The sequence below is a fragment of the Podarcis muralis genome, chromosome 4, assembly GCF_964188315.1.
Source record: "Podarcis muralis chromosome 4, rPodMur119.hap1.1, whole genome shotgun sequence".
Lineage (NCBI taxonomy): Eukaryota > Metazoa > Chordata > Lepidosauria > Squamata > Lacertidae > Podarcis > Podarcis muralis.
In genome coordinates, this window is record NC_135658.1 from 58,375,384 (window position 1) to 58,390,419 (window position 15,036).

General features: G+C 43.0%; 1 protein-coding gene across 1 annotated transcript in view; it reads left to right on the plus strand.

Annotated features, from left to right (window-relative positions):
• Window positions 1-600: 600 nt before the first annotated feature.
• The window catches only part of MAOB (monoamine oxidase B), a 38,863-nt gene continuing 24,427 nt past the window's right edge, over window positions 601-15,036 (plus strand). The window contains exons 1-3 of the mRNA XM_028727340.2: window positions 601-754; window positions 13,885-13,979; window positions 14,796-14,933. Coding sequence (XP_028583173.2) covers window positions 706-754; window positions 13,885-13,979; window positions 14,796-14,933 — 282 coding nt within the window. The 5' untranslated portion in view covers window positions 601-705. The remainder of the gene's footprint in view (window positions 755-13,884; window positions 13,980-14,795; window positions 14,934-15,036) is intronic.

Here is a 15,036-nt window from a genome sequence, read left to right on the forward strand (position 1 = left end):
ATAAACATTAGAAAAAACAACAACTAACACACACATTCAGGCTGTAGTCCTCTATGAGTGCCATCCCCATGCACTTTAGTGGGACTTACTTCTGAGTGTGGTTATTGTGACATCAACCCGCACTAGAAAGTGTGACAGCAGGGACCCCTCCTAAACCAAGGTGAGACACTTTTCAGTTGAGATAGGTGCTAGGCGCTTAAACAGCTCCTGTGCTTTCCAGCCCACACCTTTGCCAGGGAGAGAACGATGGGAAGAAAGCCAGAACTACTTGTCCCTGCTCTTGTGTCTTGCCTCCTGGTCCCACACATATGACCTTATTGCCCCTGCCTACATGACCTCCTTGGCCACAGGCCGCTCCCCAGGCCCAGGGGTTACCTGCTACCTGTCCCCACTGCCAATAAAGGTGGCACCTCTTTAATGGCCCTGGCTCTTGCTCAGGGGCAAGAAGCTGCTGCCTTCTTGCTGTCTCTTTCTTGGCCAGAGAGAGTCGACCAAGGCTGAGCTCCATGGCGAGCCTCTCCTCCACCAGCCGCCTTGGCAGGAGGAAAGCAGGGGCGGGGCTCCCCTCCAGGCCGAACGAAGGGGCGGCGCCGTGCTAGCGCTGTTGCTCCTGCTGCTGCCGCCGGCTGGCAATTGTTCCAGGAGCCTCGGCGGCAGCCAGAAAGAACAGCCAGCCAGCCGACGGGCGGAGAGAAGGCGGCCACCATGAGCAGCCAGAAGTGCGATGTGGTCGTGATCGGGGCAGGCATTTCAGGTCAGTGGCGGGGCGAGCGCGAAAGCATCTCCGCGCCGGAGGGAGAAGGGGCGTGCGCCTCGCTCGGGTCGTGCCAGGGCTGTCCCCAATCCAGTCGCTGGGTTATACTGGGTTAAACTGGCTGGGAAACACTAATATCCCTCGCGGAGACTGGCGAAGCTGCCGGGTGCCCCGTCCCCGCCAGAACGCAGACTGTTGCTCTTTTCTCTGAATGGTTTGATAACGCGCTCTTGCGCAGCAGCCGCCCGGGCAGCCTGTTCCATATCAGACGAGGGGCGCCGGCCGCTCCTTGGAGTCTCCCCCCGTCCCCCGACTGCTCTTTCTCACCAGGGACGATCTGTCTGGCTCCCTCAACAAGGATGTCTGCAGGCTGGGGGTATCCTAGCCTCGCTTAATGCCGGTGGCACCTTATTTTGGCAGAAGCCCTCCCAAGGCCGTGCCCATAATTTCGTGTTTTGTTTTGTGGTACCCAGATGCGTGTCATCTTAGATCCAAAGGGGTCATTGGCAAGGAAGGCTGACTGTCTTGCCCCAGACCCTGATGTGGAAGCCCCAAATCAGCGCCTAGGAATGCTTGCCCTGGGCTCCTTTGGGAGCCTTTAATTAGGTGATAATGAATTGCCTGGTTAGAGTGGAGATCTGGCTAGAAGGGAGACTTCCTGTTGTGCCTTTATTTATTAGCTCCGCTGGAGCTAGTGGATCCATTCTGGTTGCCACCACTAGTAACATGACCCAAATAAATTGCCACTCTTTGTACCCGCAGTAGCATCAGTAGTAACACGAGATGGTGATGATGAGATCAAAAGAGGCAAGCAGAAGGAGCAGTGAGGAAAGTGCCTCCATGCTACTTCCACAATTCTGTTTTCCTCTTCTCTTAAAGGGAAGCACTAGAGTGAGGAAGAAAAGGCTTATTGAAGGGAAAGGATGGAGAGATGCCTTTAAGGCATTTAAGGAGAGAATGAGGCTTAAAATTTATACACTGTTAAGGTAGGGGGGGAATGGATTGCTGTCTGCTCTTACCTTTACAGAATATTTTTTTGGGGGGCTGAGGTGTTCCTGCCTAAAAACTGTAGATTAGGGTGGGGCAGCAATCTGAAGTGAAGCAAGGTATTTTTCTAGGTCAGTCACAGTGCAATCATCTACATGCCTACTCAGAAGTTAATCCCACTAAGTTAAATTGAATTTATTCCCAGCTAAGGGTTCCACCTGGAAGTAGGTCCCATCAAACTCAGTGGTGCTCACGTCTAAGTAGACATGAACAGTACTGCACTGGTAGTGTCACGGTCTTATTACATTTCCAATCTTATCTCCATCTGTTACAGTAGAGGATGTCTGCTTTTTTAAAAAGCAAAAAATTAGTTAGCCCCCCCCCCAAATATTCTGAGAGCTTTTGCTTTTGGATCTGTTTTATATACTACTAACTTACCTGCTGGAAATGGTGACAGTTTGCTGATTTGTCTCTGTGTTAGGCTTCTATTATTATTTCAGATTAGGGTCTGTTACTTTGTAGTCTGCATGATGATGTGCTATAAAACTCCAAGGAACCTGCTTACCTAACGTCATGCATTTACTGTTCTCTAAACTCATTTTATGACAGTTTCTGTGGCTCTAACAGGTCCATGACAGGTCAAAACTCAACAGGTGCAACTTTCCCCAGGTGAGATATGCAGTGATGGAGAGGACAGGCCTTTCAAATTTCTGCCATGCAGCTGGTAAAAGACATAGGCCATTTGTCATAAAAATGGCTACCATATATGCAACCATAAGGGCAAATTTATAGCTTTGTATTTTTTGTTGGGCTTAGTGACTTCTGACTTCAAAAGTCTAGTCTGGAAAACTAGAACTGGCCTTTCTTTCTCCAGATATTTTATTGCCAATTTGAGCTAAATGCTGTCTACGCACATAGGCAAAGAGTTGGCTTCTCTTTCTGCCTCTAATATCAGCAGTCACCAAGTCAGAACTTTTAAATAAAAGGTTGGCACTTCTGTGGCAAAATCGCCTCAGAAACTTTGTCTACCATTACCGCTCTTTCAAATCTTCTGTATTTCACTGTATTTCAATCTTGACTATCAAAGCAACAGGTTACCACCTATAACACCTAACACTTTTCTGAAAGCACAAATCCTTTTATTATATTGACTGAAGGATCTGAAGGAACTAGAGGTTTGATATGGGTCGTGAGGGTTAATGAGCAACATCCGACAAAAAAGTCTTTGAAGTTAAGATTTGCAATTTCAGATTTACATGCTCCTATAATGTTCCAGAAGATGCTAAGAGAACAAAAGGATCATTTTTGAAGGTGAATGATGAAGTATAGTATGCACTTTTCAGTTCAGTCAGCAGCTCTGCTTAGTAGTATCAGGTGCATGTCTGACACTTCAACCCTTGTCCCACTTTAATTCCTCCTACCCCAGTCTAGTAGACTTTGGCTGCATTGCACACCATTAATTCAAAGCACATTAAAAATACATGCTTACCCCCAATGAATCCTCAGAACTGTAATTTACCCCTCACAGAGCAACAATTCCCAGCACCCTTAACAAACTACTGTTCCCAGGATTATTTTTTTTGAGGGGGGTGGGGATAATGTGCTCTTAAGGCCTGCTGGTGTATGCAGCATTTATGCTCTGAAGACCCGCCTGAGGCAGTAGCAGGCAGCATGTTTGGAGGTGATGGGAATGGCTTGAAAGAGTTAAATGTATATTGGAGGCTTAAAACCTTTAGGTTTGATTAAAGTGTATTGGGGCAACTTTTCTTTTCTCACTGTTTTCATAGAATGGCCAGCCCCCTGCTATGCATAAATCTTTTGCTCATGACCCTGAGATTAAGAGTCTCATGCTCTACTGACTGACCTATGGGAAGGGATGAAGAATAGAGGAAACATGGATGCATGAGCTGTTGAAAAGGTTTAGTTGGGCAACTGCACCACAATCTTACTTCAACTTAAATTGTATTTGTGGTTGCTGAACCAGCTGCCGTGCATCCAGACAGCAAGAACAAGCTAGCCATGTGCTCATATCCTGATATGCCTTTAAGGTCATGTTTACTCACTGAACCGAGGCAAAAAGAAAAAGTCCAGCAAGCTTTCAGTAGATGGTAATCATTCACATCATTCTTGGTGAAGAGTTACTGCTGGACTGTTGTGAAGGAGATTGAAAAGTGTGTGCTTTTCCTCATAGATTAGGTACATTCATCTTCTCTGGCGATCTCTCGTAGCAGAGTAAGATTGTCTTCCATAAACACGGTTTTAACAATGAGTCCGTAGGTGACTGTGGAGGCCAATTCTGGATCCACACATCCTTCCACAGTGGGGACATTGGTTACCGGGCGGGAGTTGATCACGGTGTGGATTTGCCAAGCGTGCCTTCCTCTTAGCACGCTTCTCCCTTGCGTCCTGAGTTTGAGTGTCTTCAAAGCCCATGACACCTTTGGTAAAGGCTGTTCTCCAATTGGAGTGCTTGCAGAGCAGTATTTCCCAGTTGTCAGTGTTTATAGTACATTTTTTTTAGATTTGCCTTGAAAGAGTCTTTAAACCTCTTTTGTTGACCACCAGCATTATGCTTTCCATTTTTAAGTTCGGAATAGAGTAGTTGCTTTGGAAGACGATCATCAGGCATCCGCACAACATGACCAGCCTAACGAAACTGATGTTGAAGAATCATTGCTTCAACACTGGTGATCTTTGCTTCATCCAGTACACTGATATTAGTTCACCTGTCTTCCCAAGAGATGTCCCAACCATCCTAAATATCTTCACAGAAGCTTACGAAAAGCTTGGTCTGTCGCTCAACATCCAAAAAACCAAAGTGCTGCACCAACAAGTACAAAATAAGCCCTCTGCAGTGCCACAAATCCAACTCAATGGTGTAACATTGGAAAACGTTGATCACTTCTCCTACCTAGGCAGTTATCTTTCCACAAGGGTCAACATTGATGCCAAAATCCAGCATCACCTGAGCTCTGAGAGTGCAGCTTTCTCCCTTTTGAAGTGCAGAGTGTTTGAGGACTGGGACATTCGCAGGGAAACCAAAATGCTTGTTTACAGAGCTATTGTACTACCAACCTTACTGTATGCTTGTGAAACATGGACCACTTACAAAGCCATCTCCAACTTCTCAAAATTAGGTACATATTTACTTCCCAATATAAGGGACCTAATGTTCTGACTTTGGCTATTCCAAAAATAATGTGAGGAAAAAACATTTTCTAAGCAAATTGTCCCTTTGGCTCAGGACATACAGATTCCCAGGCATGAATATCATCAGATGTCTTTTATCATTCAGTGTGGGAAGAGGAACTTAGCATTTAACTTTCCTAAATCCCTTTTGTAGTGTAATATATATTTTGGAAAGTAGATGTATCTGACTCTAATGCTGACATTTTTCTCTCAAAGAATGGACTTAATAAGCTTCAGTCACCAGAAGCATGCTGGGCAACTCTGTCATTATTCAAACCACCTAAATTTAAGACTGATTTCGGGTTTTAAACTCAAAGCTTCAGGTAACCTTAAAAGTACTTAATACAGCAAATAGGACCTTGCACAATGTTGAAAGTGGCTTTGTGTTCTGCCAGAACATCCTCACAGTGTTATCAATTGGTGCTGTTAGGTGACTGCAAGGTAGCCAGGAAACATGTTTGAAGGACCTACAAAGGACCTGTACTTACATGTGTGGAGAGAAGCCATGGTTCCCTGCCCATTTCCAGGTTTAGCCTTCTTTCAAAAGTAGAGTTCAGTTCATGGCAGCCTGATAGTGAGAGGCAACTTTCCAGTTATTGCTGGCCTCCAACTCCCATTAGCCTCAGCCAAGAGGCCGGAATGTTGTGAGCTGCAGTCCAAGTAATATCTGGAGGGCATCAGCTTGAGGAAGGCTGATGTGAGATGTGAAGCTCATTTGTGTACTCAGTGGTGGGTGGGTGTGTTCAAATAGCACCAACTCTGTTCACAGGAAAGCACTTCTCTAATTCATGAACCTCCCAGTGTATTCATAGACCACAGCCTGCCTTCCTTCCTTCTGGAAAGAAAACTGGATATAACTGGGTGAGATGTCCCGCTTCCACTAATTAGTCTTTAAATATTATAACAGGGCAGTTGCATTCTTATCGTCTTATTGGGCCATAAATATAAATTTGTCAATGATCTGAGACAGAATTTAAGCAGCACACCAGGAACTGAGAGAGACAGAGTGATGTCTGATTTCTGTTTCAATCCAAGGCTGCAAGCTATGGGGGAAACAAGGCCCTCTTGGGGTGTTAATGCTGCGAACCCCTCCATTGTAGGCTCAGGTTGTATATATGTGTAAATAAACCATGTATCCTTAAAAACACCACAGTCCACGTAGAACACTGTTTTCCCAGAGTTCCCAACTACTGCATGACTTTAGTTCAACACAGAGATAATTTAGGACCCCAAAACAATCTGTCAAAGTTAGAAAAACGAAATGAAGAATCAAAGGTGTGTGAAACTGTTCAATTGAGCAATTTCAGTGCTACCTTATTAACAGAATTTTGCTGACTGACAGTGAGTAAGAACAGAGATCAAAGTATCTGATGCCAAGTTCAATATCTCAGCTGAAACCCCATAATCAGATTGTTTATATTATGCTGACTGCTCTAATGATCCCAATGCTATTAAATCCAATTTTCAGGCAAAGTAATGCAATAAAGCAGAATGTTGGGGCTTTGAAAGGAGATCTAAGCTTGGGGAAATTATAACAGGACAGTTGCATTCTTATCACCTTATTGGGCCATAAATATAAATCTGTCAGCATTTTTGATGGCTACTGTTCAAAGGCTGACATTGCATTTTGAAGGCAAAACTCCAGGTAACATTAAACTTGCTCAATACAGCAAATAGAGCCTTGCACAATGTTTGTGCACTGTGTAAACACCCTCACACTATTATCACTTTGTGCTGTTAGGTAAGGTAGCCAGGCAACATTTTTGAAAGATTTAGTTGCTGCATTCTCTTTACAAATAGTTTATAAGAGTATTTCTTTAACAAAATGAACTGTTCTTGTCACCTTCCCCAGAGAGAGAGAGAGAGAGAGAGAGCGCACTGTGATTGGGAACAAGGACCCTTCTAACCCTTGGATCCAGCAAGTGTTAAACTATAAGTGAGGCTAGCTTCTTGGTGAGGCAGTCAGCTGGGTGATGAGCCATTAGGGGGAGCAAAGGAAAGGGCTTCTGTGTGAGATGGCATATGAGTGGGGCCTTCCATCAACTCGTGGATAGTTAGAAGGACAAAGGCAGAGTTGAGAACAGAGAGTTTCAGTGATTTGAGGCAGAATTTAAGCAGCACACTAGGAACTGAGAGAGACAGTGTGATGTTTGATTTCTGTTTGAATCCAAGGTTGCAGCTATGGAGGAAGCAAGGCCCGTTTGGGGTGTCAATGCTGCAAACGGTTGTATATATGTGTAAATAAACCATGTATCCGGAAAACACAACAGTGTCCACTGTGCTTCATTCTATGGGAAACAAGAACAAGGGAGATTGTGGTAGCATACACACACACACACACACACACACACACACACACACACACACACCTTCCTCCAATTGGTCATGGGTAACAGACCGTTTCTGAACTGTGGAGTATCTTTGATTGCTCCCTTGATCTCTGCTTAATTTGCCTTTTCCTTAAGGGTACCGGTGGGTGAGGAAACCTTTCCAGTGCTTGGAATGGAAACTAGGTATGGTAATTATCACTCTGTGGGTAATAAGCTACCCAACAGTTTGCATCAGTTCCAATTATATTGCCATTTATATTGCTGATGTCCAGATTCTGGTAGAAACATTCAATTTTAGGCATCTCTGTGATGTCACAAGTACCCATACTATGAAAATTCACACAACCTCATGTATCTGGTAGTTTCAGAGAGCTCATGCAAGTATGCTGTGTTTTCACTAATGCTGCTAATGTGGCTGTACAAGACTATTTCCTTTGGTGAAAAGCACAGATCAATCATTCCTGCTGTAGAATATCTATGCAGTATATTAATTTGCTAGCACACCAAGAAGAAGTGTCAAGACAACCAAATGTGGATAAATAGGTTATATTTACTAAATATAACAACTTGCGGATCTGCAAAACAAATTAACTAGTCACATTCAGCCAATGTAACCAAATCAAATTAATTAATTCTGGGCAGGTGTTCATTAATAGAGGGGGCAATTTCTATCCTCATCATCTGGGCAAGTTAACAGCTGCACATTGTGTGCATGCAGTGAGGTTTCCTAATATTCCTCCCTCCCTGCTGCCTGGACCTTGAGTGTAAGAGCCAAACAGGCACACTGTGGCCCATTGACCAGCATTCACCTCATTGTGTCTGCCAGGCCAAAGGGCACCCCACCCTCAGCACCTGCAAGCCATGCCTGACAACAGTGACCAAGGGATGCCCACAACCCAACATGGCCTTAGGTACGTGTTCTGTTCTTTCTGAAATCTTCTCACCTGTCCAGAATACATGCCAACTAACCAAACTGAAGGAACACCACTCCAAGAAACATCACCCTACAGTGTGGAGTCAGTAAAAAAAAGAGAAGACCAGGAGCCAATTACAGTCTCAAAAAAAAAAAAAAAAAAAAATCCTACTCCGCCCCTGGAAAACAGATGACTAGCCTGTAGGCCCACGCTGCAAAATGGAGGGAGGGTGCTGAATAAAGAAGAGGGAAGCGTGCAGGGTGGAGTAGGCCTAAATAGCCTGTCACCACCTCTCTCCCCATTGGGCAAAATTGCCCTCGGACCATTGTCCTCCCCTAGGGAGATACCACCTCCCTTCTTTTTCCAGGGGAGGAGGATTGTGGCAAATTCATCCCTGCCATAAATGGCGTGAACGGCATTCTTATTTCATATGGGCACATAGTTTGTCTAGCATCTCTGGTAACTTGTTCTTTTAGATTTGAGCCTCACAGGCCTTCCTTTCTAGCACAGCATTAAGCCCATTCTTGTCTATCACCTGCACTTCCTCTTTATACATGATATCAAGTTTCAGATAAGGCTCTGAATCCAATCTACAGAGTTTGCAGCCTCTGAAGCAGCTGATTAAACAATTTGTGCAACATGCTGTAATTGCCTAAATAGCTCATAATGCTACAATATCAATTTGGTTTCAGCGTTGGGTAGCTGCCAAGGAAATATCTAGTATGACAACTTGCACAATCTCTTTTTGATACAGCTATGAAGGTCAAATTACCTGAAGCAACAGAATACATTCAGGTTTTATGGCATCACATTTCTTATTGTTTTGGAAGAAAAAGCTGTGTTCTCAAAATGGTGCATTGTCTCTGGGCATCTCACCCTCCAATATCTCTGAGGGACGACTAACTAGCTATTGTAACCCTGAGCAGTGAAGATAGAAAGTGGCTTAAGTTTTTTTCTTGACCTGTGTGGCCTTTACCACTAAATATCGTGTTCCCTAGACCTATGCAAATGTTTGGACTGTTTACACTCTTATACAGTGGTTCTGCTCCTTTCTCCTGGGCTGTGTCCAGAAAGTGGTTTTGGGGGATGAGTATTCAGACCCCTGGGCTCTCACATGTGGGGTGCCTCAGGGTTCCGTCCTCTCCCCCATGCTTTTTAATATCTATATGAAGCCACTGGGAAAGATCATCGGGGTTTGGGCTGGGTGTTCATCAGTATGCAGATGATATGCAACCGTGCCCCTGAGGGAGCAGGTGCACAGCCTGGGAGTCATTTGGACTCACAGCTGTCTATGGAGGTGCAGGTAAATTCTGTGTCCAGGGCAGCTGTCTACCAACTCCATCTGGTATGCAGGCTGAGACCCTACCTGCCCACAGACTGTCTCACCAAAGTGGTGCATGCTCTGGTTATCTCCCACTTGGACTACTGCAATGCGCTCTACGTGGGGCTACCTTTGAAGGTGACCCAGAAACTGCAACTAATCCAGAATGCGGCAGCTAGACTGGTGACTGGGAGTGGCCGCGAAGACCATATAGCACTGGTCCTGAAAAACCTACATTGGCTCCCAGTACGTTTCCGAGCACAATTCAAAGTGTTGGTACTGACCTTTAAAGCCCTAAACGGCCTCAGCCTAGTATACCTGAAGGAGCGTCTCCACCCCCATTGTTCAGCCCGGACACTGAGGTCCAGCACTGAGGGCCTTCTGGCAGTTCCCTCACTGCGAGAAGTAAGGTTACAGGGAACCAGGCAGTGGGCCATCTCAGTAGTGGTGCCCACCCTGTGGAACGCCCTCCCATCAAGGAAATAAACAACTATCTAACTTTTAGAAGATATCTGAAGGCAGCCCTCTTTAGGGAAGTTTTTAATGTTTGAAGTTTTATTCTGTTTTTAATGTTCTGTTGAAAGCCGCTCAGAGTGGCTAGGGAAACTCAGCCAGATGGGCAGGGTAGAAATAATAAATTATTATTATTATTATTATTATTATTATTATTATTATTATTATTATTATTAACAGGCTCTGCCTCCAACACACACCATGTTCAGTTGAATGTCTGCATGGACTCTACATACTTAATACCGAATGTGCCATAGACATTGACCAGGACAATCTACATAGAACACTGTTTTTCCAGAGTTCCCAACTACTGCATGACTTTAGTTCAACACAGAGACAATTTAGAACCCCAAAACAATCTGTCAAAGTTAGAGATATGAAAGGAAGAATCAAAGACATGTGAAACTGTTCAGTTGAGCAATTTCAGTGCTATCTTATTAACAGAATTTTGCTGACTGACAGTGAGTAAGAACAGAGATCAAAGTACTTGATGCCAAGTTCTATATCTCAGCTGAAACCCAGTAATCAGATTGTTTATATTGTGCTGACTGTTCTAATGACCCCAATGCTATTAAATCCAAGTTTCAGGCAAAGTAATGCAATAAGCAGAATGTTGGGGCTTTGAAAGGAAATCTAAGCTTGGGGAAATTGCTTTCTAGCTGTGAACAATAGAGGCTTACCCTCTCTAGTTCCCTCATTGTGCATCACATAATTTTTTGTTTGTCTCTGTATATTCTAGTGAACTGCAAAGTTTATTGTGCTTATGCTTTCAAGAAAGTGCTTGACTTGCAAGTTAGCCTGTAAATAAAAAGGGTCTGATTTGATCATGGACTAAACTGATCTGAACTCAAAGAAAAAACAGCTGCATGGGGCTGGCAAAAGAGGCATTTGTTAAGTGTGCTGATGAGGGTGCCTCATAAGTAAGCAACACAGGATGTCATTCTACTAAATCATACTCTGAATAGACCTATTGAAATTAATGGACAAAACTAACTTAGGTTCATTAATTAAAGCAGGTCAGTCCTATATGGAGTACATACATTGGGCTGCATTTAACTAAGTTTTACTACTAGTAGGACTCATTGAAGTAACTAACCTTAGTTGCTCTTATCCATTACTTTCAATGCGACTACTCTGACTATGACCTATTCTGAATAGTTGCAAAAATATCTGTGACCATCCTTACCAAACAGGTACCAGTAATTGTAGCTGAACACAAGCTAGTTTCCCAGTGTATATCTAAAGTGGGTACATTACCTAATTGGACATAAACTCAATGGCTCCACAGTCAACGGTTATTTGATTATCAATTATTGTGCTTTCTGTGGTTTGACTATGTAAAGCTTTTCACCACTGTGGTAATTGTGAGAGTGTAGCTTCCCAGTTCACCTTAATTTTTAGAGGTGTTTTTAATGTCTCACTTGAGCAGCCGATATTCTGTTACGTATGATTTAGTTGTGAAATTACTTCAGAGTTCCAAATTAGGCTTGAAGTGGCTGTTCTCTAGAGGGCTTAGGAGAGAAAACAATCTGGAGGAAAGTCTTCTGCGTGAAACTGTCTTTAAACGTTTTGAGACATTTAAGTGTTGCATACTGTCTGACTGCACTTTTTAGAAAACACTTCTATTTTTATCTGTGGGCAAAACTGTCTTGGATGTTCAGAACAAGCTGGGGGACACACACACAAATGAACTTCCTCCCACATTTGTTTAGCATCTCCTTGGCTGTCCCTGTGTGCTTCCCTTTCCTTGGAGAAGTGAATGCATTACACATGTAGGGACAGAAAGCAGACAGATTTCCTTACAGAGGTAGATGCCTGGGAGCCGTTTCTGACATTCTCAAGAAGCGTGGGAAGAGGAAGGACCTCTGGTTTGCATTCTTTTCCCCCCCAGGCTGCTTTGGAAAGTATGAACCATCTCTGTGACCCTTGACCTTGGATGGTTTGGAAAGATGAAATTCCAGACAGGCTCTTAATCCAAAGGGGGGTGGGGTGGAGAGGAAATGCTTGTTCTTGGCCCCCAAATCAAGCATCTTAGTTGTTGCAAATGGTTTTTAGTCTAATTCATTAATGCCCCAGTCTTTGGGGCTCATGTTTGGAAAGCTGCTTCTAAAAGTGCCATTCAGCATGCCTTTTGATGCCTTCCTTGACCTCATTTCACCACCTGTTTGGGGTTGGTGAAGGGGTTTGCAGCCACCAATAGGTCACAGATGCTAAGAATAAGGCCCTGTGGCATAACAGAAGAATCTGGTTTTGGATGAGCCATGGAGCTCATTTAGCCATTGGGCAAATGGGCAAGCAAAAGACGCAGAGAGGAAACTTCCAATCAAAGGGATGGATGGAGAAGATGATTGTTGAGTTAAAATTGTAGAAAATATTGGCCATGGGAATGAATGGATATTGTCAGATCACATGTGTATATAATTCAGTAACCAAACCTTCTCTCAAGTTCCCTTCATATACAGCATTATCACTTACAGTTCATATTTTATAACTGCACAAAGTTCATCTTTAAAGGTGAGCCTAACTGAGAGAACCTGTGTAATGTTCATCTTATTTTATCTTTCTGATGTTTTGGGTAGATAAATGATTGAATCTAAAATTCTGATTGATGAAAGATGAACCACTAGGAATCCAACAGGCCAAAATCTAAGCTTGGTTAATAATTATGATTGCTGACATTTCAGTCAGACAGTAATTTGAATACAGATTATTCTGTGATAGGGAAGCAGTCTTTGCAGATTAAATTTCCATTGTAAAAGCCCTTAGAAGCCAGTCTTTAAGGGGATGCAATTTTATAGCAGGTTGCCATAGTTACTTATGAAGGCTTACTGCATTTCCCTTGCTTCTCCTCTGTCTAAATGTTGCAGTGCCCTTTGTGCAAATAAGATCAATCCTTGTCAATTCTTAGTTGTTTTTATTAATTTTGCTACCACTGCAACTCTTGGAGAAATTTGAGTTAAAGCTGCTGAGTTGCCGCAGGGCACACAATGGCTAAATTCGGACATCATGCCAAGCCATGGTTTACTGTGCAAAATATGGATCTATAGGGTAATGCAATGAAGAAAGTAACATTTTGTAGCACTGGAAATGGAACTAACAAAAATAAAAGCAGTTAAGAGAGTATGCAGTGAGATACTGCATAGAACTTCAGCACAGAATATTTTTATGTGATTGCTTCACTGTTCTTCATAAAATTGCATGTTTAACTTCCATTTGTGGAACTGAAGCTGAGAGAGGTATTCTCAATATATTGCTAAATATCAACCATAAAACAAGAAAAATATGCCAGAGAGCATGTGCCCTAATATTGTGTGTGTGTGAAAATATTATTAGGGTTAGGTATGGGAGATGCTTTTAGTTTCCTGCCATGTAATATATTAGAATGGTTATTCTCCTTCAAATGGATAAGAAAGGTGGCATAGCTAGGAAGTGCTCTCATTTGTCACGCTGCATCATTGGAGTCCAAAGACCTTCCCAAGCTCTTGCCCTGAATTATGTACAATAAGGGCATAAGAAGAGCCTGCAAGATCAGGCCAAGGTCCCATATAGTCCAGCATTCTGTTCTCACAGTGGCCAATGAGATGCCCATGCAAAAGCCTGTAAGCAGGATGTGAATGAGACAATGATGTATTCTCAAGTGAACACCATCTGATGAACAGTTGACTATGTCCATCCATGGCAATAGCATTCCAGATTTCATAATGGCATTTTAACACTGGCTAAGGAGCACTTCACTATTCAGTCTTTGTAACTGGGTGGTTTAAACCTCTGAAATATTTAATGAAATCCATTTTCAAGGTTGACTCTTATTTCATGTAGCTATGAGTACTTTGCGTGGTGGAGGGAGCGTAATGCATCCTTCTGTTTGCTCTTTAGGTCTGTCAGCAGCCAAGTTGCTGTTTGACTCGGGATTGAGTGTTGTGGTCCTGGAAGCCCGTGACAGGGTTGGAGGCAGAACATTCACGGTCAGAGTAAGTATTCCTGTCTTATCTCTTTTATTCATTCATTCACAAAGCATCACAAAATGATGCTCAAATTGGCTCACAACAAAGAAAACAATAATGCATTTCAAAATCAAACATTGCAAACTATTTCATAATAACATAATAAAACAGCAACACAATAGCAAATATTGCAACTCCAAATAACATTGCAGTACTGTATAGCAACATTACATTAACAGTGTTACACCTCCTGGCAAACAGCAAAAATAACAAGAGAGTCTAACACTGTTTCCTGGTCCTAGAAACCCCAGTCCCGTGATGTTGTTCACAGTTCCCCTTTTGCAGCAGCTTCTTACAAGGCTTCCAGTGGCAGGAGGTGGGGTAGCTGAAAACTCCTCTCCCATGGTGTTATTTATTACATTTGTATCACAACTTTCTTTCCATCATGGAAGGTGTGGTACATAGGGTTCCATGGCAGTCTCCCACCAAAATGCTAGCCAGGCTTGTACCCAGTTCGCATCAACAGGTTTCTGTACCACAAGCCTTCAGCCCATGCACTGCACTGCTGCAGAAATTGTGTGTATGTATGTGTATGTATTGTGTGTATGTATTGTGTGTATGTATTGTGTGTATGTATTGTGTGTGTGTATGTATGTATACGTGTATATATGTATGTGTGTTTGTGTGTGTGTGTGTGTGTGTGTGTGTGTGTGTGTGTATATATATATATATATATATATATATTCATCCCATGGCACAGAATTGAGGGCAAAAATGGAGAATCACAAGTTTTGTCTGATAGCCATTTGCCAAGAATGTTTCCTTTGTTCCCTTTTCTGCCAGAATAAGCATGTCAAATATGTGGACCTGGGAGGGGCATACGTGGGGCCAACACAAAACCGTGTCTTGCGACTATCTAAGGAGCTGGGACTAGAGACCTATAAAGTGAATGAAGTAGAACATCTCATTCACCATGTCAAGGTATGACTAGAACTTTTTTCTGAATGTGTATGTTTTTGGAATTAGGATGGTGGCTCATAACATCTTTATTGGAATCCCTAAATAGGATAAAGATCAATGTTTA